The sequence below is a fragment of the Podarcis erhardii genome (assembly GCF_964252035.2).
Source record: "Podarcis erhardii genome assembly, chromosome: 11".
Taxonomy (NCBI): Eukaryota; Metazoa; Chordata; class Lepidosauria; order Squamata; family Lacertidae; genus Podarcis; species Podarcis erhardii.
In genome coordinates this window covers 37012087-37037185 of record NC_138501.1, presented here as the reverse complement: position 1 = coordinate 37037185, position 25099 = coordinate 37012087, and the positions used below count along the sequence as shown (strand labels likewise).

Below are 25099 nucleotides of genomic sequence, written 5' to 3'. Positions count from 1 at the left end.
GAGGTAAGATATTTAGATTATGCCGCTCATTAGTCAAAATGAGCAGCTGGTGCTGTGCACAAAAGGCTGCAGAAAAGTCAGCAAACACTCAGATGCTTTAATGCCTAATGACTTTCCAGTGACCCACTATTCAAGAGGTATCCTCTGCATTCTACATCAGCTGCAACCTCCAGATCATCAAAACACTTCACATAGAGCATATTATTGCTTGTCAGGATATGAAAGCTTGAAGAGCTTTTTATACATTTCACGGAAGTTGTAAAAAGCTAAAATCTACACCAAAGAGAGCCGACTTTCAGTAATTGGAAGGAAGTGAGCTTAATTTATGACTGAAAGTTCCTATAGATCACAGTCAAAAGGAATGATTTTAGAAAAGAAAAAAATTGTTCCCAGAAATATGAGCCAGCAAAAAACATAAGCATAATGAGTGCTTTTACTACACTTGTGCCACATCACTATACATTATGATGCTGCTGCAGACATAAATGCTAACTTAAAATGTCTGGAGTTTGGGTAGAGAAAAAGGCAAAAATAAAGCTTAAAATATCTTTAGAAAAAGTAATCTCAGTCGAATCATATATTTAAACATGATAAGCAAAACTCAATTACCCGTTTCATTTCCAGTAGCTGTTCTGTAAATTATATTGTAGTATTTGATAAATCCATTCTGTTCTTCTACTGAAAGAGGTTCCCATTCAATAAGGGCGTCAGTTTTTCCAACTTTTGCTGTGCGAACAGTGGGACCTATAGCAGGTGCTATTAGTGGAAAATATTGAAAAATTAATTCTGAAGAGCAAATTCTAGATAACTGCTTATTTTAAGTTTGTTATATTAAAATGCCATTTTATCTGGTACACTGGTAAATGACATACTATGTCTGATTGTATTGTAAGAAAAGAAGAACCTTTAATTTTCAAAGTCTGTATTTTGTTGAGATTTTGAAGAAATTATTATAATAATGAAGACAACAAGGTTTGCATAATAAGAGCCCGTATATTAATAACTATGTACAGGGAATAAAAAGTAAAAAACTCCACATTTAAAAAGTATAGGCCATTTATCACAGATTTTCATAAATATTTCCAGAGCAAAGGGGAGAGGAGCACATGAGTAAACACTAGATCACTAGTTGCGTCAGAAGAAAGCTAAAGACTCTGGAGGTTTCTTTCTTTACTTATCACATTAAAAATGGAAACCATATGACCACATGAATCTGGTTTGGCCAACCCTTAAGCTAGCTGCACAATGTGAGTTAATTTTTCAGAAAACACCATCTGCCTAATGCAGTCATGCCACCTATTGATGGAGAAGTTCGAAGACGTTTTTGGGTACTGTCATGCAAGAGAAATTCTGGTGCTTTAAACGTACCATCTTCTTCAAGGTATGCTTGTATTGATCTTTCTTCTCCTTGACCATTTGAATATAATGGATACACACTTATTTTATAGCTTTTCCGTGGCTTTATGCCTCCTAAGGAAATAATTTTAAAAATCAGATTTGCATATTCTCAAATATATAGATCCACTGACATTTCCATTTTGAACACTACTTCATCAATTTCCTTTAATCAAATCCCTTCATTTACACTCCAGCAGCCTTTTCAGCTGAAGAGTGGGGTACAAATACCTGGAAAGTCAGCTGAACAGCTTAGAAGCTATTCTAAAATACATCTGAATGAAGAACAATCTTGGATGCTATATAGGACATGCTGGCAAGTGATTGTGCAAACGTTTCAAACTTATTCTCTATCTGAAATGTCTAAAAGGGAACTTTTTGCAGTTGCAATGACCAAGCTATCCATGGGTGGGGACATAATAGTACTCTCCATGAAAATCTGTGAAGCTACCTAGTAAATGCAGTGTCAGAGAGTTTCTTAACTATACTGGAAAACTGTAATCTTGAAGAAACTAAACGTACTCCTGGCATAGCTGTGACACCCAAGGTCTGTTTTCCCATCTGTTGTTAGTGTAGCTACTGAGCTCTGTTGTCTCTCTTGTAGGCTTCAATATGTTCCCTTGACACAAAAGGGATGAGAAGCAGGATCACCTCTGGACTATGATGAAAGGGAGACTGATTTTATTCAGAGCTCAGTCACTGGCAAAGAAGGGCACACACACACACTGATAAGACTTCACAAAAGGACAAAACTGGCATGCTGTAACATTGAATTCATCTCTCTCAACCTATAAAAAGGAATTCCTCCCCATGTGTGACAGGAGCTTAGAGATTCACTAAAAATATCTAAAAAAGATTCACTAAAAATATCAGATATTACAGACATATTTATATTTCTTTTATATTTAAAAAGATGTCAAATTACAAGTGCCTTTTTATCTAAAAAAACCAAAATCACATTTCTTTAAGGTATAAAAAAGTTTTGTGTACTCTATAAATATCCAAGAGTTTATAAATATTGAAAGCTACCTCTTAAAAATGTGCGATTTTTCGTTCCAGACTCCTGTTGCCATTCACTAGCACATGTCAAATTGTCACACTCTTCATACCATTCAATTATGTATCTATTAACATCAGTTTTAGGAACTGTCCACTCTACCCAGAGCTTGCCATCTTTAGGAAATGCTGTAAGATTTTTCACAGGAGCTGAAATGACCATAAACATACTGTTAAATTAGTCTTTTTATTTCTAAAAGAATAACATTTCAAACATTAAAAAACTAAAAGGGGTTGTTGGAGAGCTGTAATTATATTTCATTACAACAAAATGTTAATAAAGCCTGAGCAGATGCCCAAGGTCACAGATCAAACAGCATCAAAGGTAAGTTGCAATTCAATCAAGTTTTGACACCCAAAGAGAATTCAAATGTTTACATTTTGAAGCACGTTTAATAAAGTTTTCATTGCTCCTTGACAGCTACTGTGCTGCAATGACTGAAAGCAAAAAGCAAAAAATTAAAATGACCTGTTAGTGGCCAGGTCCACCACACAGAGAAATTGCCATATAAATATAGCAGTATATAGTAAGGGAATAAAATATGTTTTTAATATGTTTTTAATATGTACTTATACAATATGTTGTTAGGTGGTGCCACATATTTCAGATAAACTCTCACAGATACCAGACATGTAATCCCCACTTGTTCCTCTTACCTATAGACTTCTGTAGAATGGGGCTGTAAGTATTACAACCCATTTTAATGTATTTGTTTGTTATAGTACTTTACTTATCATAGATTCATAAATTTTAAAGACACGACAGGGGTCATCTAGTCCAGCCCCCTGCAATGCATGAATCTCAGCTAAAGCATCCATGACAGATGCTTGTAGGATTACTGGTTTTATTTTGTTGCGGGTTATGACTTTATAATAAATAATCTGTATTGGTATTGTCCATTTGCTTTGCTAATAGTCCAAGTTAGAATGAAGATGCCAAGTCTCAGAAGCTTGCTTCCATTTACTACTGTCTACACTGCCTTATATAAGTCAGAAACGTTTAGAAGCTATCCTGTAAAGCCCCTGGATCTTAAGTTAAAAGAAAAGAGATCTGATGAGGAAGCAGCAGCATTATCTGAAGCCACCTTATGGTTGAAGCTAAGCAGTTCTGGGTATGGCAAATACCTAGAAGGCCTGGAACCATGTACACCATTTTGGGTTCCAAGACAGAAGAAAGGTGCATTATACATGTAATAAAATAAAATGAACTGGACAGATGGAATGCTAATTTGAAAACAAACAGAAACTGAAAGACTGATATCCCTCAATAAATTAACATTTGAAACATTTCCTCCTCTTGTGGGGGTCCAGTTTACACATCATATTAAACCATAGTTAGAAACGAATTATGATTTAATGGGAATGTGCAATATGTGGCTAAAAAGTTCTTGCTGTACTTCTCTGGTTTTGTTGTGTCTTCCAAACACAGGCTTGAGGTTTGTTTCTCCCCTAACAAACCACAAGCAGCAAGCACAAACCTTGGCTGCTGCTCCTAGTTTGTGTAGCAATACAAACCAAGGACCTGGGTTCAGATGACATGACAAGTCAAACTTTTTTTGTTCGCCGTGCAGCAGGAGCAAGGAAGGAGTGCAGCACAAAATTTTCAGTAGCATTCACTTAAGTGTTGTGGGTGACCGTTTAATCTTACATGCGACCCTTCTAATGGGATGTCTGAAGTAGGCAAAAAAGTGGGATATATACTCAATGCCATGTGGGAAAACTTACCTCTTGAGTTAGTTGCTGGGATCAGCAAAACTGATGCAGGAGATTCACCCACACTGTTCGATGCTTTAATTCTCACTTCATATGTCCCATTTTCTACATTTAGAGTCAGCTGTGTGGTGTTCAGACTGTAGAATTGCTGTTGAAAATGAAGTGGTGGCTTTCCCAAGATAGATACATCGTATTTCAAAATTATTCCATTAGCTTCAGAAGGATTTAACTCCTGTCCAAAATAGAAAAAGATCTGTTTTATTTGTCAGTTTATATATGAACATCTGAGATTAGCTAATGAGAGTAAGACCTTTAGGGGTCACTTTAAGCCAGAACCATCTATTCTGATGAGCTGCAGCTCACCAATGTCTAAGGCAGAGCCTTTCTCGGACTTGCTAACCAAGATCCTAACCAATATTGTACAAGGATCCTTTTTTATGTAAAGTGTGTCTACTACAGAGCTATGCATGATACCTTTTCCAAAGTCCTACTCAGCCATGATATTTACCATCTGGCCTTGGGCACAATGCTCCAGCTAACATCATTTCATGCTTCTCATCCATTATGACAGGAACACACTATCTTGTAACTTGCTGAGATCAGGCAAGTTAAAGTTAACAAATGTTAAAGTTTTGTTCAAAGAGAATAAATCACTTCATTCAAAATTATTTTGCCTCATAAGCTAAACATGGACAATTCTCAAGCAGTATTTCACAGAACTGTTATCCAGAAACTACATCCATGTGTGCCATGTTTACAGAGAAGGGCACATATATACCTGTACAACTTGCAGTCTGCAGAAGCAAGGACTAGGAAAGAATAAGATCTTCATCCCTATTTATTTTTAAAATGGACAAGTAGCAAATGGGACATACGTGAGCCTTTTACTTCATAAGCTACTCGTGTGCATATCTTACACTTCAATATATCCTGAGTGCAATATGTTGTGAAAGAAGCTACCACCTAGAAGAAAGTGTTTACAGTAGTATGTGTTATAGTATCATGAGTTTACATATAACAGGAATTATGTTTGAGTGCAGATGACAGATATTAGTGAGAACATCAGGAAATCAGACATTCAGAGTGTAGTAAATTTGGTACTATTTACCTTCCAGATCAGCACCAGAGTCCAGTTTTCTGGTGAGTGAACAGGACTAATCTTCCTCCACAGATCTGGTCCTTTAGTTGGTTCTGATAAAGACAAACATCTCTCTTAAGAATCATGTTTATTTAGCCCACTATTCATTTTTCTTTAATATATATGTAGGGTACTGAAAAAGATTCAAGCTGCTCTATATATATCTATATATATCTATCATATATATCTATCATATATATCTATCATATATATCTATCTCTATATCTCTATATCTCTATCTATCTATCTATCTATCTATCTATCTATCTATCTTCACAAGTGCTTTGTTGCAGTAGATGGAGCATGAAGAATAGCAGCCGTCTATAGTCATCCAATGGTATGTGTCTACTGATATCACCTCCATGATTTGGGACAAGCAACCAGGAAAAGTGGCTGGGAGACTCCTACAGCTTTTCTGAAGTAAGGATCAGTGTCGTGTGATCTGAAGGAAAGACAGACCCAGGCGGGCTAAAAGGCCCAAACTTTTTACTCACCACCAGTTAGGAATATAGTGAGGGAGTGGGGAAGATAAGAAAGCAGATACAGAAAGTCATTATAATTTTTTTTTATTTCTAGAATAAGTTTTTTAGGAATACATACAGCATGTTCATGGATTTTGATTTATCTTGTACTAACTACCAATCCAAATGAGAATAAGAGTTGGTGTTTCAAGTAACAATGAACATGTCAATAGCTTTGGAAACATGTTCCAAATCAAACTCTCAATATCAACTTAGACTAATCGTTTTATAAACCATTTTTTAAAGTTCTTAATCTCTTTAAGGCTTAAACCACATTTATAGGGGTTCAAATCAAGTATGTTGTAGAATTAATGCTAAAATACAGACAGGTACCAAATAATTTGGTCTTCTCCAAAAATAAAATCTTTTTTGTATGTTGGTAATCTGTGAAATAGATTAAATTAGAATCCAATTGTTATTTTATTTGATTGTGTCAAAGATCTGATTCTGTCAGAAGATAAGAGAGCTGGTGATTCACAGTAAGCCCTCAACTCATGTGAGGGTTACCTATTGGGAATCGTGCCTAAAGCTGAAATTCTATATAGTCAATACACACTGGTTGCAATGGTGAGTGGAATTGCCAAAGTCTTTTTTCCTGGTTCCGCTTTTTAATTATTATATTATTATTTTGTCAAGCGTGTAAAGCTGAATGTACACAAGGTAAATGCTTGTAAGTTAGAGGCCTACTGTACTTATTAGTACCTGGCCATACGGTAATCAGCTATAACTGGGGGGGGAAACCAACCCTCTGAGATACAGGGATGATTTACAGTTCAAATGGTAAAACTGACAAATTTGGTCAAGGTAAGAGAAGGAAGAAAACTTATTAATTTGTTGAGAAATTGAGCTTTATCATCATCTATTGTGAAATAAAGTACAAGATAATGCTGAACCATTACTTGGAGGTTAATAAGAGATGAACGAACACCAGAGTAAATTCGCAAATATTAATAATTACTGTTTGCTATTCATGATTTAAATGACAAATTGCATTATTATATTGTATCATAGTTATTACACATATGTATACATATTTATTGTGTAGAAACCTTTTAATCAGAAACACATTTTGACAATTCGGAGCAAACAGGAGAAGTTTGGAATCTTACTTACTATCTTCAGCTGTGAACCCAACTACTTCTTTACTCCAGTCACTCCAGTGCTCTCCCCAACTAGTTACACACCGCAGCTGAAACACATATTTTGTGTTTGGTCTGAGGTCTTGAATGAAGAAGGAATCTCTGTGTGTTGCTGTGTCTTCAAGAGGAACCTGCCAAAATGAAACTGGGCTTTAAGAAGTGCTACTAGTGAATGAACAACATTCACTATACTGAATTTTCAATCTCTCTCTCAAAATCAGCATAGCAAATTTAGATGTTTTGTTTGAATGGCCCTTGTTAGCATAAAACATGAAATTGTGATAAAGAACCTAAATTCAAATTACACTATTGTTTAGTCACTATTCTCTCCACCCTCCATTTAGTGTTTTTTGCCTGCTTCAAAAACTGAGAAAGCTTATGGAGCTAAACATCTTATCAAGAGAAAGAAAGTAACTATATTTTATAATAATTCTTATGTTGCATCTTTTTTTTTTTGCAATCCTGAAGTATGAATTATAACAAGCATCAGAATATATATTTTTCAGGTCAGGTATTGTATCGTTAAACCCTTGCCACCCATGAAAGCTAAGCTACCAATTGTCCTATTTCCATAGGTTGCCAGGAGGTTAACTGAGTTGGGTTGTCTTCCGATCACATGCCGTAGGCAAGAGGAAATTAAAATTGTAACAGAAATTATATGGATATTTTTTGGGGGGTCTGAAAAGGTTAATTTCAGAAAGCTTTATTGTACATTACAATGCAGCAAAGGGTTCTCTCCCCTTCTCTATTTTTTTTAAACAATAAATTAAAGGCATTTTAAAGGTGTAGCAGTGTTCCCAGGGGGTCTTCCCTATACAAGAAAATGGCTAGTATGGTGACCCGGATTTGCTGTTGTTAAAGAAAGCTCTTATACTTTTTGAAGTCTGCCACCTAGTGATAAGTAATGCAGTCTTTGCAGAGATTTCACTCTGCCCCCAATCCTTCAAATCTATGAAATTTGGCTGGGCACTACTTTGGCCCAGTACTAGTTTCAAGTAGCTGCCTAGTTTTCCAAGAAGTTCACACGTGCCATTAATCCTGTCTGAAACCAGGATTCTGAAATTTAGCCTCCACTGTCTTAAAAAATATCCCAAGCTTATAGTCTTAAAATGTGAAAGCACACAAATTAATGTGTACTGCAATTCATGTGGAGCAGCAGGTAGAGACAGGGTTCTTAAGCAGATGGAATCTTCTCCCTTCATCATAAAAGACCCAAGTAGATTAAGTATCCCTTGGAGCTAGATCCTTACTGCTTCACATTGTATTTGCTGTAGCACCTATTCCTTTTTCTACTACACCATTCCAATGAGAAGGAATTTGCAACAAGAGCTCTTGCTGTTTTTTTTTAAAGTTTCCCTTTCAGCGGTTTTAGGAATTTAGCTATATCATTGCTTCGAGACACTGGTCCAACACTTTCACAGCCTCTCCGGATTCAGATAGAATGGAGAGGTAGAGCTGTTTATTGCGGCATAGCGATGGTACTGTGCCAAATCCTAAAAGGCCAGTCCCCAACAGTTTCATACAGAATGTTGACTGGCATAAGACAGAATGGACCCTTGCCTGACTGCACAAATCAAAAGCCACAGGGCTGAGGAACAGCCTCCTAGAACTACTTTCTGGCTGTGACCCTGCAGGTAGGAATGGAACCACTGTACAGTAATGCAGTACCTTCAACTCCTACCTCCTTGAGTTGCACCAGAAGGACACCATAGCCAATAGTGTCAAAAGCCTCTGAGAGGTCAAGGGCAGCCAAGAGGATTGCATATCTTAATAAAGGGTGTTTTAAGCTGTTTCAGTGTTACAACTGGACCTGAAACCAGACCGGAATAGATCTATGTAGTCTGTTTCCTCCTGGCATATGTGCAGGGAATATTAAGACACTGGATGGTAGTTTTCTAAAACCTTGGAGGACCTCAGGGGGGATAACCTTCAGAGTGATGGACATAACTCTCCTGTAACGAGGCATCAACCACACTCTTGACCCATTCAGTAAATCCTGTCCTGATTTTATCAGCCATGGTGGGTAGGGATCAGGAGAGCACATTGTCAGCCTCACTGCCACAAGTGTCCTGCCCACATATTCGGACTGCAACCTTTGAAACTGATCCCACAAGGTGTGATTTGATTATGTTCTAGACTTATGTTCAAGTCTAATGGACTTGAACCAACTGAAGCATCAGGTTCAGCAGGAATCCAAGTGATTTTGCCTTGGAAGCGATTTGCAAATCTCACAGTACTACTACTGTACTGGAAAAAGTCAGAATAACTCCCTCTGAAAGATGCAACACCTTACAATTACCCATCCCAATAGGGATAAGCTTTATAATGATAGCAAATGTCTAACACAATTATCTGAAGAAGTGTGGTATCTGAAAAAGTGTACATGCACATGAAAGCTCATACCAATAACTAACTTAGTTGGTCTCTAAGGTGCTACTGGAAGGATTTTTTTTATTTAGTTTCGACAATTATCAAGTCAAACTTATTTTCCTATCCTGGCAGCAGCCTGTCAATCCCTTAGAAACTACTGTGAAGTAGAATCAACAAGCTTCCTCAACAGTTTATTTTCCTTCTGACCTATTCTTAAATTTCTATTTCACTTTTCCCAACAAGGATTTTTTTATACTACTTTTCACATAATTTATAAATGTTTCCACTGAGCACTTAACTGAAATCTATATTTTCTCTCATTTAAACAAATACCATTCTAGTAGATAAAATGCAACTGTCACAGCTCTTTGGATGCAAACACACCAACTGTATAAAAGAAAATGCTACAAAAAATAATTGACAAATAATGGGTGTGGGGTTACCTGGATCCAGTTTATACTGTCAATGATCTTGTATCGAATTTGAAATCTCAGCTCCAGTGGTGCTTCATGAAATAGGTTTTCCCATGATAGCTTCAGGACTCTGGGAAATGCTCCTGAGTCGAGGAACAGATTGGATGGCGGCAGCGGTTTTACTAGGGGGAAAAAGGTGCACTCAATTAGCCACAGGCCATTTCATTGTTTTTAATATATAGGTTCAAATTAATTTGAAGTCTAATATTCAGGTACACAGCACAACTTTTGCTCCTTTATAACAGGAGCACAAACTTTCAGAGAAGTGGTGGGCTTCAAACTAAACCTCTCCAAAACAAACTTGCTGCTTAAAAATGTAACAATGTAAGAAAAGGAAGACCTGGAAAAAACATCTGGCTTAAAGATCTGCAATAAAGCAAAATACTTAAGTATCTGGATCTCTCCAAAAAACCATCAATTTATTTCAGGATAACTATATGAAAACCTGGAAAGAGATTAAAAGGAACCCCAAGATTTGGAGTCGGCTAAACCTTTCATTTTTAGGAAAGATCTCTATCATAAAAATGACCGTGCTTCCCAAATTATTCTTTCTATTCCAAACAATTCTGATTCTGGGTGGAACGGGCTGCCTCAAAACCTGGCAAAAAGAAATCTCAAAATTTTTATGGCAGGGAAAAAGACCTAGAATTAAACATCAAATTCTAATCAATGCAAAGGAAAGAGGAGGCTTTGCCCTGTCTGACCTAAAATTATATTATGAGGCAGTGTTAGAAAATCCCCGTACATGGTTTGGGAGAAATATAAAGATCTTTTAGAGCCTAAGACTGGTAGATTTCACCAGTTGAGGCAACTGCGGTAAAAAGGAAAAATACGGAAGGGAACTCGCCAACTTACAAAACTTTACTAAAGGAAGAAACAAATGAATTAAAGCTAAAAAGTTTTGAAGAGGTAAGAGAGCAAATGGCAGATTGGTTTCAACACTATCAACGATTTGAGACATTTAAGATGGATAAAAAAGGGGGGTTTTCGACAGAGGCACCCAGACTGGAAACAGATTTGATCAATTCCAAAACAAAAATTCTTTCCAAAACATACCAACTCCTCCTTGACTGGGAAGTCAAAGAGGAGGAGGAGGTTAAAGCCACCAAGATTAAATGGGCCCAGGAATTTAGGTATAATATTGGTATGAAACAATGGGAAAGTTTATGGAAAATTAACTGGAAATTCATGGCGTGCTATACGTTGAGGGAAAACTTTCAAAAGATGCAATACTGTTGGTATTTGACATCATGGAACCTCTGCAAAATGTATAAAAATGTATGTAGTAAATATAAAGCAATAAAATAAAACACCTGATAAAAAAGTGAACAGCAAAATAAAACAAAAATTGGAGGGTAACACTTAAAGTAGCAATGAAAGCACCAACCTAATAATAAAATCTCAGAAAAATGAAAATGTTTCAGTTGGTGCCTAAAACTTGAAAGTGACTGTATCCTGAATGTGAGTTTTCTATACCACAAAAAAGGTCCTATTCCACATTTGCCACCTGCCTAACCTCTGAAAGTAGGGGCAACAAAGTAAGGAGCTCTGAATATCGTAACTACAGGAGAGGTTCATGCAGGAGAGGGGGCCAGGTCCCCAAACAGACTTCAACAGAGATTCCTGTAATTGTTGATCAGTTATAGCAAGTCCCTTTGAAGGCAGGCTCCTTGCACAAAACAGCTAACTGGTGCTGAAAGTGAATTCAAAGGTGCTTGTTGTAACCACTGATTAGTTATTTAGCATTCTCTTCTGAAATTTGACATGTGCTGATCACCGGATGCCATTACAAAATCAGGCGAGATCTCTTTAAAATGTTAAAAAAGCACTTCGGATCATGCCCTGAAATGCACAGGAAGCCAGTTGAGTTAGTTTAACACAGGACATATATAATCCATATGGTCAATTTTATTAATAACTCTATTTAAAAAACTACATTTGAATACCTTTTTGGGGGTTCAGTTCACCCAAACTCTGTGTAAGAACTTTGTTGAATAAAATCAAACAGTAGATAGGCTTGATCTGAGTGCAAGTGACACTTGCTTTGTGCTAAAACCAGTAAATTAAACCAATTGTTTGGTTTATTCGGATCCATTCTATGAGTCAACCATTATCAGAGAACTAGAGGAGAAGCAACTAAAATTATTAAGAGGAACCACCTCCAGAAAGCCTGGTGTATCTATTTTGGCTACAGAAATCCAACTGTTAGAAGCTGCATCTTTTGATGCCTGGAGTTAGCAATCCCATTATGGAAGGGGAGCAGGCTACTTGATGAACCCAGAATCTTTGGTTGGTCAGTCCCTGCTTAAAGTCTCTCAGGTCTCATCAGTTTTCTTTGCCAGCTATTGTGCTCTTAAAATTTTTAGATATTTTCCCTAAGCCATTGCCTTCCAGCTTCAGACACATTGGTTTACCATAATTTTCTAGACTCTCCCCAGTGTGACTTTTAACTAGAAGTATGACACTGAGGTGGTGGTCTTGTTCTTCCACCCTATTCCTTCTTTCACCATATAAAGAAACATTATCTTCCTTAGAAGATATGACGATATGAAATCATTCATAGGAATAGCCCTACTGATATATTTACCATGTTTTATAGGATCAAACACAATGCGGTCAGATTCAACTACCCCAAGAGCATTCTTTGCTTCTACCCACACTTCCAAGTTGACAAAAAATACAACCGCAGTACTGGTACAAGAATTATTGGCACCCAGGCAGTCAGGAAACTCTTCGTTTGGCCTAGAAGTTGGAGAAAAAGAAGCAGGATTTAATACACTAAAATTTATATTGGTCCCAATACTTCAAAAACCACAACTATATGTACATATCCTTGACAGATTTAAACAGAGGTGAGTCTAGCAGAATTCAGTGAAACTTACTCTGTAGTAAATGAGCTTTGGACTGTAGCATTTGCTCCACAATATCACAAAGAAAATTATTTATTTAAAGGTGGGGCTTTGATAAAAGGACACCAAATCAGGTTTTTTTTCCAAAAGCAATTTGCTTTAATCCAAAAGCAATTTGCTTTAATCGAATACTTTTAAGTAAAATAGGAAGTGGCTGTTCTTATTATTTATTTATTATTTATTTATTATTAACTAGTACACCATCTAACAAGTCATAAGTAGGTTGACTTGTATGCATCAACCAAATGTCTGGTAGATATCTCTAAACATTATGTTGTTTTCTGTTGTGGGGGGATTTAAAGCAAACTATTGTTCTCTCTTTTCCTCTTATAAAATATTCTGCTCTTAAAAAAAATTCTTGCTGCAAACAGCATGGATTTGATTTAAATCAAATCAATTTAAATCACTAGTCAGTAAGATTTACTGATTTAAATAATTTTTTTAGAGAAGGAGTCATTTTTGCTGGTATAATCTTAATATTCACAACCAGATGAAGGTTTCATTTTTGGAATAATAAATTTTAAGAGTAGTTTTTACAGTCATATAAAAAATTACCGATTTGGTTATACTATTAGAAATACATAGACAGATAATTATGATTATTATGAATATGCATATATTGTGAGTATTCTGCTCACAAGGTTGCGCTTTCATTTTTACTGCTTCACACTTAGGTACTTGTGCAGATCTATTCCACTCCAAACAATCTATTCATTGAACCTCTTGGAACTTAGCATTTAAGAGCTAAGGGGTTGATTCTGTGTATATAAATTTGCAAAGGAACAATGGGATTAAGGTTTTTTCCCTCAACTCTGCATGTTTATTTTATAACATTTTTCCTGTGAAGAAAAGGCATGTTATCTCTGCAGACACAAATTCAAACTTTTTAGAACAGCAAAAACAAGCATCCGTGATAATATCTTCTTGTTAGAAAAAAATGCCGCAAATAATCTTACAGAAACCTCTGAAAGAGCATGACAATGTGAATGGATTAGTGGAATTTATTTACCAAAAAATTTAAACACTGCATATAAAACCTCATGCTACATAATTAAAAACAAATCCTTATTTCCTGATGGATAGCTTTTGGACAATAATGTAACTTAAATAGAAAACTATCTTTAGAAAGAGGTTTCGTCCAAAAGCATTTTATTTTAAAAAATATCCGTTTTAACTAAAAAAAAAAAAAAATCTGATTATTTATCCATCCTGGTTGCAAACCATATCAGTAACCAAAGTTACAGTCTCTCAAGATTCAGCTATTCAGTAGTTTTAGTCCCCTTTTTCTCATCCACTGCCTATTTTGGCTTTCAGCTCTTTTAAACTAGCAGGACCATTGTGCTGCTTAGACACAGTGTAGAGCAATGTTTAAATATTTTGAACAAGTGACTTCACTTAAAAAAATTGTATGCTTAACAACAAATATTAAGAATTCAAAGTTTTGTATTCAACAAATTACAGGTCTTTAAAACTGAAAAAATATATCTACCACCGAGATTTCAAAGTATAATTGGTGTCCAGAAATGTGTATCTTCCAGGCTCCCAAGTACAAGTTTGAGAATATGCCTTTCTTCCTGTCTGATGCACAATGCAACTCAAATTCTCAGGCTTGTCTGGAGAAACTGCATTTAAACACACACAAATAAACAGAAGTTAATCTAGGAGTACACTTGCAAAAACAACATGAATTCATTTTGGTCCTAATCAATTTTTTCAAAAAACAAACATACTCATTTTTAATTGTTTTTTTCAATACTGTAAAGCAGAGCATTCATGTCAAAAGGTCATCAAAGGTAAAGGTAAAAAGGAAGTACATCAAAACACCACAGTTGACATAAAATATTACAAGAAGGGAAGTATTTATTTCCTGCCTTTTTCCCTCAGAGGGACTCCAGACAGCTTACAAATAAAATAGGAAAATAAAAACACTTGAAGCAATAGTATCATTTTTACATACGAGGCAGCATATACAACTGTAAATAGAATTTGTGTATCAAAATCTAATATTGTTCACCTGTTCATTCCCCAAGTTGCATCCAATATTGTGCAAGCAGGCTACTCACAGAAGGATTTCTGCTACTCTACAATAGCTTAGGGTCAGATAACACTCCAAACAGAATGGGCATGGTGCCAACTTAGGTGGTGTATCCTACTAACTACTGACCTACCGTAATTTTTCGCTCTATAACACGCACCTGACCATAACACGCACATCGTTTTTAGAGGAGGAAAACAAGGGAAAAAACATTCTGAATGAAACAGTGGATGTATCATTTTTGTGCTTCATGCAGTGGCCACAGACATGTGATCTGATGGTGAATTTGGGGTGACCCAATGCAAAAATCCTGAGAATCCCTGTGCATCCATGGTTTGTAACCACGTTTTTGCACCATTGCAGCCCCAGGCAACAGTGGGTGTGTGATTTTGGGGGGGCAGGCTGTAGCCATGGACATGCTATGTGATCTGATGGTGAATTTGGGGTGACAATGCAAAGATCCTGAGGATCCATGTGGATCCATGCTTTTTAACCACGTTTTTGCACCATTGCAGCCCCAGGCAACAGTGGGTGCGTGATTTTGGGGGGTCAGGCTGTAGCCATGGACATGCTATGTGCTCTGATGGTGAATTTGGGCTGACCCAATGCAAAGATCCTGAGGATCCATGCTTTTTAACCACGTTTTTGCACCATTACAGCCCCAGGCAACAGTGGGTGCGTGATTTTTGGGGGGCAGGCTGTAGCCATGGACATGCTATGTGATCTGATGGTGAATTTGGGGTGACCTAATGCAAAGATCCTGAGGATCCATGTAGATCCATGCTTTTTAACCACGTTTTTGCACCATTGCAGCCCCAGGTAACAGTGGGTGGGTATTTTTGGGGGGCAGGCTGTAGCCATGGACATGCTATGTGATCTTATGGTGAATTTGGGGTGACCCAATGCAAAGATCCTGAGGATCCATGTGGATCCATGCTTTTTAACCACATTTTAAGTGGGGAGGGAAGGAAAAACACAGAACGGACAAGGAGCACGAGAGGGGTGTGCAGAGAAGCAGCTGGCTAAGAATGCAGGAGAGGGGTATAACGGGAGGGAGGAAAGGAAGGCAAAGCCAGCCAGCTTGCGCGCACTCTCTCTCTCCCTCCCTCCTGCATGTTTTCCCCTCTGCTTGCCTGGAGGGGAGGGGCTTTCCCTGCTCTTTGTTCCGTTTGAGCAAACACAGCAAGGAAACAGAGATGGGTGGGCAGTAAGACCCTGAGGCAGAATGCAGGAAAGCAGCCGCTTCCTCTTTTCAGATTTCCCTTCTCCGAGACACGGAATTTGATTTTTTTTGCCTCCCCTCGCTTCATTTGGCTCCAGGGACCACACATTCGCTCAATAACACGCACAGACATTTCCCCTTCCTTTTTAGAAGAAAAAATCTGCGTGTTATAGAAGGAAAAATACGGTATATGGTTTCAGGGCAGACAACCCTAAAGAGGTAACAGGAGCCATAACATTGTGTACAAAAAAGCCCAATGACTGCTCCCAGTCAAGGAAGATGCCATGACCAATGGTGTCAAAAGATGCAGATTCGAGAGGCAGGAACAAGGTTGCACACGGCTTATCCTGCTCTTTGTAAAGCTCATCCATCAGGGTGACCAAGGTCAATTCATTCCCATGACCAGGCCTGAACCCAGACTGAAATAAAAAAAATGCCTTTTCCAAGAATAGTAGGTGGTCATCCTGCACTGAAACTCTTTCTACCACCTACCCAAGAAGAGGGCATTTTTTACTGGTAGAGGAACTAGTATAACCAAGGTGCCCAGTACTGGTTTATTTAAGGGAGGACACACCACTCCCTCTTCCAAGGCAGCACGCACCACCCCTGCAATCAATGAAGTGCTAATCACACTCTGTACCCAACCACCCTCTCTGCTAGATTGAATAAGCCAGAAGGAACAGGGGTCAAGGGGCTACGCTGAAACTGATGCTACACAATACAGGCATACCTGCTGAACTGCCTTTCTTTTGGAAGCATAATGCCTATCCCCATGTAACATAGTTAAACTTTATTTATATCCCGTTTTACATCTTTGACAGGTTCTCCAGGTGGGTCACCACTGTTCTCAAAATAAAATCATACTCAGAATCTCATAATACAGTACAAGGGCAGAAATTGTGTAGTTACTATGTGGAACAAACATCATTCAGGCAGCAATTTCTGCCCTTACTCCTGCCTGGTGACATATTTGCCAAGTGACGATGTAACTTTTTTCTTCTTTACTTGGTACCTTTCAACCATGTGAAATAAAAGTTTCTCATTTCTCCATGTGGTCTTCAATATATTCGACAAAATCCAACATCCTCTAAGAGTGTTATAAGGAGCAGGAGAATGACTATACAGTGGACCCTCTGGATATGAATTAAATTCGTTCCAGGGGTCCATCCGCAACCCGAAAAGTCCGTGCATGCGGCGAAACCCGGAAGTATACACTTCTGGGTTTGCCACGTTCGTAACTTGAAAGTTACATATCCAGAATGGTATGTAATTAGAGGGTCCACTGTATGGCAATAGATTGTTCCTTTTATGTGTATCCCCACAAGGAAGAATTTAAGGAGAAATACTTACAGCCCAAGGCAACTTGAATTCCATAGATGTTCTGCTCAATGCTTCCTGCCACTAAGATGTTACAAGTCAGAGGAGAAGCCAATATAGACGTGTCATTGAATGTTACTCTTGAAACAGTTTCATTTATTATGCTATAGTGTTCTTTAGGAACAACCTTAGTTTGAATTCTCCAGATAACTTTATCAGCACGAAGTTTGCCATAATCTAGACAATAGTCACTAAGAATGCAGTATGCTGTAAAGCTGGACTCAAGGGATACTACAGCAGACTCCGGAGTTATATAGCCACATGATTGCGTATATCCACCTGAAACTGAGAGAGATCATTTGTTTGGTATTGTTCACTAACATGGCTACTATTGCTATAAGCATACAATATGACAACGGAAGACAATAGTTACCTGGAAAATACATTTCCCCCTTTACTTTTCTAGTGTACATTAATTGACAACATTGGCTTGGATCCAAGATAAATGACTGGATGGAAGGTTTCTTGAATTCACCTCTGGGCCTGCCCAGCAGCTTCTGGGTTCCAGTGAGATCTTGTGAGAGCTCTGCACCTTGAAAAGCTACTCCAAAAGGTCCCCCCCCCGAACAATTTGGGATGGGGTACCAGAGACTGCTGGGATAGTTGGGAATTTCCTTCCAATCTGGGGGGAAATCCTCCCCTACCATAGCAAACCCATCCCACATTGTTCACGAGGAACCCCAACTCTCTCCAGAGGCTTTTCAGGGTAATGCAGATGATGGGGGAGGGAAAGGAAGCTTTACTCCTGTTCTCATATCTAAGGATCCAAGACATTAGGTCTAGCAACTGTAATCATTTTCCTAATGACTATTTGCATTTCTTGTCTGTGCTAGTTAAGTGAACCCCACACCTCATGATTTCAAAGATAGTTTCATTATCAAACATCAGAATTAGGAGTGAATAAAAAAGATAGAAATGTGCAGAGGTAGCAGTACATATGTGTTACATTTCCTTAGGCCTGTTTAATATTATGTAAAGAGAAACATTGTCTTGAAATTTCACCTATATTTCATTTCCAAAAGCATATTATTCAATTTTGTCTGTGCAATTTAAATATTAATCTTGCAGGAAATATTTCAACCATCTTCTCACTTTCCACCGCAACATACCACATGTTGTAACTTAATTGGTTTTTGTGTAATCTTTCTCTACTGTACAGGATTTCTTTTTAAAAAGAGGAACTTAGCAAGCTATAAAACCTGATAATAAGTTAATTATCCTTACTTTCATATCACCACATCAACTATTGGCTTGTTTCACAACTTTTTATATTTTGACTTTACAAGCCAATGGTATCTATCTAGAATACCGCCCCTGCTTACATTAGGCTCCTGAAATGAAGAAAGTTTGGGTTAACCAGGAGTGGACTTTTCAGTGAACTTGATTCAGTTCTGCTACCGAAAACAAATACAAAGACTCAGAATGTAATCTAACTGTATGCCTTTTACACCTGGCTCTGGCTCACACAAATAGATCTGACAAGCCTGTAGTCTCTATGCCATCCATATAATAGATTCAAACTAAAAATCAAGAATCATTTTCTATAATGTATACAAATCAACAAACTGACAGAGCTTAATAATACAGTGGAACAATTTATTATTATTAATCCTGCAGACTTACCTCCAAAGGAGTAAATGCTCAGAAGAGTACACACAGCTTGCAGTAACCAACTCCATTTTGAAAACATCTTGAACCAAGTCTCTGTAAAAACAATTTTTTTATACATAATATTTTTACTCTGCTCAATCAGAAACCATTTTCCTTTTATGAAGACACCTCTCAGGAGACAGGTTCTGTAGTTTCCTCTGTTCTGACAGGTTTATTAACCATGAACAAAAAGGTTTTGTGGAAAGCAAGAAAATAATAGCACTCAGGGGAACAGCCAAGAGTGAGAACAGGAATACAGGCAACTCCCCACTTGTCTAGTTGCCACTTTGGGGCAAGATGGCTCTAAAGTCTCTCCCCCCCCCCAAATGACTGATTGAATATCAATTAAACATCTGGCTAGTTCGGATGACCACCTTGAGCTAGCTTAAGAACTCTGAAAACTTAAAGAAGAAAAGTACTCAATCCAGGGACAGTCCACATATATTCCTATTCCTACCTCTTTTTCTTAATGGTACCTGCTCCTCCTCAGGCTGCACAGAAAAAGCATTTTGCTTTCTGACATTCATTTCAATTGTAAATATAAATAAACCTGACAGAATTCTAAAGGATGTGGTATTAGTGTGTGAAAACAGTTCAGATCCAATGATCCCCAGGCATGAACCTTCAGATGGTGGAGATGTCAGGTGCAATCCTGGCGCCCAGGCATCTTCACTTGGTCACAAGTGGTCAATGACCAGGTACAAAATGCGCCTGAGCGTGCCTACTGAGCTCACTTCTCAACCATTATCACAATGTAATAAAGTGAGGGAGAAGTATAAACTAACACACACTCCATTTTATATATAATTTATGTCTAGCTTGCTTGTTAATTATTATCACAATATTGATTTTATTAACATATAAAATTGACAGTTGTGGTTTACTTAGTGATCATGGTTAAATATACTGATAAAGTCCATTTTTTGTCTTGTGGCTAGAACTTTCCTTGGCCAATGATGCACATTTTCTAAAAGGTATATATCTGATTTAGTGTGTTTGGATTAGCTGATCCTTCATCCTAAGGTCTCCGGGAAAGTTAAAATCATTAAGACACAATATTAAAATCAGTGTAAAACAACTTAAAACTATACAAAAATTAGGTGCATTATAAAAACATGCAACTCAGGTATCAACAGACAGGGTAGAGATGCATCTTTGGTTGTACAATGAAGGTTCTAGATGCACCTCTGTAGGGAGTTCAACAATTTAAGGGATACAGAGACTGCCACCCCAAGCTTTGGAAAGTGGTTGAACCACCCTTCCACTGATCTTTGTGCCAAATAATGTCTGAGAGGAGGAGATGGGTTTTCAGATTATGTGTACTTTGGGGTTAATCTACCCTTGTTAATGTTCCCATTTAGAAGCAGAAGTTTGCATGGTCTGGTTTGTGTCTCACACTGAAACTGTGATTTAATGTTAATATGTCCTGCTTCACTTCTCTCTCTCGCCTGCTGCCCTGCTTCTGCTCATGGTTTGTCTGAAGAGTAACAAACCAAAAGCCTGGGTTCACAAGTAACAAGCCAAATTCTGATTTGTTTTCTCCCCAGAGGAGCTGGAGCAAGGGAGGAACAAGACACAGACCTTTGATGAGTACACACTGGCATGGTGCTTGTTCATATTAAATAAGTTTATTTTAACTACAGGTTAATGTGAAATACAACCCAGGCGTATGTTACAATTTCAGATTAAATTTGTGTGTGCATATAGAATTCCCACCCACACACCACCCCCATATGCGGATCTTACAAGTTAGAAATTATCTCCTAACACCTGGATCTTTGAAATATGACTCTTAAGAATTGATGCTACTGCAGATTTGAAATGCATTTCTGCTTTACAAGGCCTGCATACGTTTTCTAGGCAGAACAAAGTGCTTTAAAAATGAAAGCCAACATAGTTCTTTCCAGTTACAGATAGGTAGCCGTGTTGGTCTGCCATAGTCAAAACAAAACAAATTCCTTCCAGTAGCACCTTAAAGACCAACTAAGTCAGTTCTTGGTATGAGCTTTCGTGTGTGCATGCACACATCTTCAGATACCTCAGGGACCAGCCTAGTCCTCCTAGTCCACTGATCAATAGTTCTTTCCAGTGCATCTAACATCATAGAACAGAATTTTAATACTGCCCACCACCAACAGTGCAATCCTATGCATATGCACTCTCAGCCCTTCTTACTTCAATGGGACTAGACATGCCTAACTGCAATGATCAGGCTGCACATTACATTAATACAGTATTTAGAACCAAAATTTATATTATAATAAATTTTGGTTGCAAAGTACCAATACAATTTTAGCTAAAATAGTAGACTGTTAATGCCCAACAGAAGATCATCAGAATCCACAGGAAGTTCTTGTGTGTGTGTGTGGGGGGGGGAATGGAAAGCCTACTTTGATCTTGTCCTTTTTGATTTTGATAGCAAACCAAGAAGCAAACCAAGAAGCACCTTAAGAAAATTTTACTGGCTACTGCTTATGTTTCCCATCTTGTCAAAGGCAAACCGTTAACTCAGGTAAAAGAACCACATGGAGAGAAAATTCTCACCACTCTCCTGTATTAATTCTCAGCACTCTACTCAAATTTATACAAATAAAAATAGCATCATTTCCTTTATATGTCATACACTACTGTAGTCAAGTAACCCTGTGGAAATCCCCTAATCAGGCATACTGATGATCCTAGCATCCTTGGGAGGGTGGGGAGAGGAAGTACACAAATTGAAAGCCCAGAAAAGAGTAGAGACAATATTGAGATGCACCAGTCTGCCTTTCAAAAGAGATATCAACTAGGATGAATGACAGCCAATCTCTATGCCACCATGTACTTCTAGCTTGACCCCAGTACTATTCAATCTCAAGAATGTGTTATCAAGAACATTATCACTATTGTTTATATAGCATGCCATCAACTGCATATAACAACAAAAAGACTGCATCCTCCTCCAAAGCAGTTTGGTCTAAAACTGTACAAGTGGAAGTCAAAGAACGGGAGTGAAAGGAAGATACTGCTGGATTGCAACTCCCATCATTCCAAACCATTGGCTATGCTGCCAAGGCTAATGGGAGTTGTAGCCCAGTAGTGTCTAAAGGGCAACACAAAGGTAGCCCCCAGTTTAGGAACAGGTTTACCACCAACACAATGAGACCTGGACTGCAGGGGTATGATTCAGCTCCTGGCCAGAGAACATACAATCCAGTGGCATGCAGTGATTTTTTTCATAGGTAATCAGTTAGGGCCAGAGGAACCAGCTTGTGAGGGTGATTGGGGCCCTCCAAAGTTGCAACTGCCGGTGAGCACTGTGCCTCCCTCCCTAAGCGGGGCAGCAGCTTTCTGGGCTTTGGGGAGGAGACACCAGGAGGACATTTAGGGGACCAGCCTAGTCCTCCTAGTCCACTGATCAAATGCCACTGGCACAACCCACATTTGACTAATCAGCAGTGCTATTTTTCTAGAAAAAGAGGTGCTGGAACTCAACATGAACGCCTTCTTTTTTCTCTTAGAATGGCAATGGGTGCCCACCATAGGAGCCAACTCCTAGGGGCCGCAGGGGCTTTGGCCCCCACAGTAACATATTTCAAGGGGCTGGGCCCCCACAAAGTTGATGTGCATTCCCATTCAGATGGGGTGTGTGCACTGCATCATGTGATCGATTATGTGGGGTGGGGCTTACCTGAAGAAAAAACTTCCCACAGATAAGAATTTGGAAAAGGAAAAGGAAAAAAAAAAAGTTATAGCAGGAGTGAAAAGATCAGGGACGGCCAGATTGCAACAGTGGAGGAAAGACCCATAAGATAAGGTTGTATATCTGCTACGACCGCTGAGCTTTATCGTGTAAAAGAGGGGAAGGAATAACCGTGAGAAATTAGCTCAGATTCTCCAAAGCGATTGCGAGAGCGTAGTCTTTCAATAGATATTTGCATAGATATTAGTTTGAATGCTTAGTCGAGGAAGAGCGACCACTTGCCCCATTCGGTTGAGAACTAAAAGCAGACCGGAGTACGGAGCAGTCGTCCCTCCCCCCCCCAACCCCTCTTCGCGCACGTAAGAACGCGCAGGAAGAAGAGGGCAGGGGGAATTCTGCAGCCACCCTCGGCCGCGACTAGAGGAGGGTGGTTTCTAAGAGAAATGTTACCAGGGGGCGTCGTCGCAAACCAGGCCGACCCAGCGCTGACGGTCTGAGGCGCCGGTGGGCGTCCCAAAGCAACGCGAGGCGCCCGAAAAGCGGGACGCGCCTCCCTCAGCCGCGCACATTAAAAGCGCTCCCGCTGAGGAGAAAGCAGTTTCAGGGGCCGCCTCAGAGGCCAGAGCCCGACCGAGGCGGGCTTCTCGAGAACGGGCTTCGTTCCCTCACAGCCTTCGGAGGACTCAAGGCCCGTCCGCGGGGGGAAGCGGAGAGCGGCTCCCCCCGCCCCCCGGAGGGCAGCTGCCAAGTTTTCCTTTTCGGCCTGGCCAACAGGCTGCTCCCCTCGGCCGAAGGCCAACGCGGGCCGGTAAACCCACCAACCCACCCCTCACTCACCTCCTCCTCCTCCTGGCGCGCTACTCCCACAGGCCTCGGACCATCGCCGCCGCGCACACCTTATGAACTGCGGTGCGCCGCTCGCCTTGACTGACGGCTTCACTCCGCTAGCTCGAGCGCCTCGCTCGAGCCTCCATTGGTGGGCAGGGCGGTGACGTAACGGCCGTGGGCGGGGCAGACGGCAGAGGTGGTGCTTCCCGTAACGGGCCTCTGGGCTGCCAGGATTCCGGGCTCCTGGTCCCAGCAGGGGCGGGGGAAGGGAGGGGAAGAGAGGCCGGGAAAGGGGGAGGTGGGCGGGGGGCACTGCGATTCAGCGTGGCGAGCCGCAAGCGCTCAACAGCGCCTGCGCGCAGGGCAGCGAACGTTCAGAGAGTGCGACATTCTCCCCCCCTCGCTCCGTGCCCCAATCAATTAACCAGCAAAAGTAAACCCAGTACATTCCCAGGGCTTGGCTATGCTGAGACTGAATGTGCGCTTTGCAGGCTGAAGGTGCAATCCGATATGCTGGCTTCCTTTGGAAGGGAGCCCGGTTGAGCTCGGTTGCTTATTAGCACGTGAGCAAGATACACTGGATAATTGAGCTGATTTTGGGTTTTTTATTATGTAGCGCTTCAAATACCATCAAGGTTCTCACTACAGGAAAAGGGAAGCGAAAGGCCACGAAAGCTTATAGCTATAATGAATCTGTTAAGTCTTTATATTACAGTTGCAGTCCTTTCAGTCACCATCATTTTATTTGTAAGTCTGGGATCTTCGGATGAAGGGCAGTATAATTTGCTAAATAATGATAGTTAAAACCCTGCTCCACGCAGCTTAAAGCATGAAAAGGTTTACATAATTACAAACATAACAAAAGTAGTCAAAAAGTACACAACTGAATGGAAACTGTTTCCACAGGAATCATAATAGTATCGAAAAGGAAAGTTACAAAATACTAATATCAGTAACAAAAAACCCCTAAACAATTCCCCATTTATTGGATGCAAGCCCCATTAAAGTCATTGGGCCTTACTTTTGAGTAGACATGGATGGGATTGCACTGTAAGGTGCCTCAACAATCTTTGTTTATGATAATAGCTTCCATCTGTCAGAGTTCACTTATTACTGACACAGGCATTTGATTATCTTTAAGGTGCCACTGTACCACATTTTTCTAATGCAAAATAATTTCACAGCCATCCTTCTGGAAATTAAAGCATAGTTTCTCCACAGAAGCATTGTTTACAAGCTGCTGGGAAGATTCTGTTTCAAATGTATAAAACAGGACAGAAATAAAGGATGAAAATATGAGAAACAGCTCTTGTGACAGTGTTTCTGTTGTTATTATTAAATAACAAAATGGCGGCCCATTGCATAAACCAGTCTTCCCCAACCTAGTGCCCTCCAGATGTTTTGTACTCCAGTCCCCAAGGTTGGAGAAGGCTCTTCATGTAAGTTTACATTCGGGCATTCTCTGGATATTAGTACCTCAGCCTGTCTGTTTATTATTGGGTTAGTTAAGAGCAGGTTGGTGAAGTTTTGCTTGTTTATATGAGATGAAATTTGCATTTTTAATGCCCTGGGATTGCTGCCACAGTGATGA

At 39.3% G+C, this 25099-nt stretch overlaps 1 protein-coding gene across 1 annotated transcript in view; it reads right to left on the bottom strand.

Annotated features, from left to right (window-relative positions):
* The window catches only part of IL6ST (interleukin 6 cytokine family signal transducer), a 33430-nt gene extending 9845 nt beyond the window's left edge, over nucleotides 1-23585 (bottom strand). Inside the window, exons 1-12 of the mRNA XM_081881412.1 lie at nucleotides 23526-23585; nucleotides 18972-19054; nucleotides 17322-17633; nucleotides 14204-14336; nucleotides 12393-12547; nucleotides 9776-9927; nucleotides 6937-7093; nucleotides 5273-5355; nucleotides 4177-4396; nucleotides 2425-2601; nucleotides 1369-1470; nucleotides 610-756 (exon numbers count right to left, since the gene is read on the bottom strand). Of these exons, the coding sequence (XP_081737538.1) occupies nucleotides 610-756; nucleotides 1369-1470; nucleotides 2425-2601; nucleotides 4177-4396; nucleotides 5273-5355; nucleotides 6937-7093; nucleotides 9776-9927; nucleotides 12393-12547; nucleotides 14204-14336; nucleotides 17322-17633; nucleotides 18972-19038 (1705 nt within the window). The 5' untranslated portion in view covers nucleotides 19039-19054; nucleotides 23526-23585. The remainder of the gene's footprint in view (nucleotides 1-609; nucleotides 757-1368; nucleotides 1471-2424; nucleotides 2602-4176; nucleotides 4397-5272; nucleotides 5356-6936; nucleotides 7094-9775; nucleotides 9928-12392; nucleotides 12548-14203; nucleotides 14337-17321; nucleotides 17634-18971; nucleotides 19055-23525) is intronic.
* Nucleotides 23586-25099: the final 1514 nt, after the last annotated feature.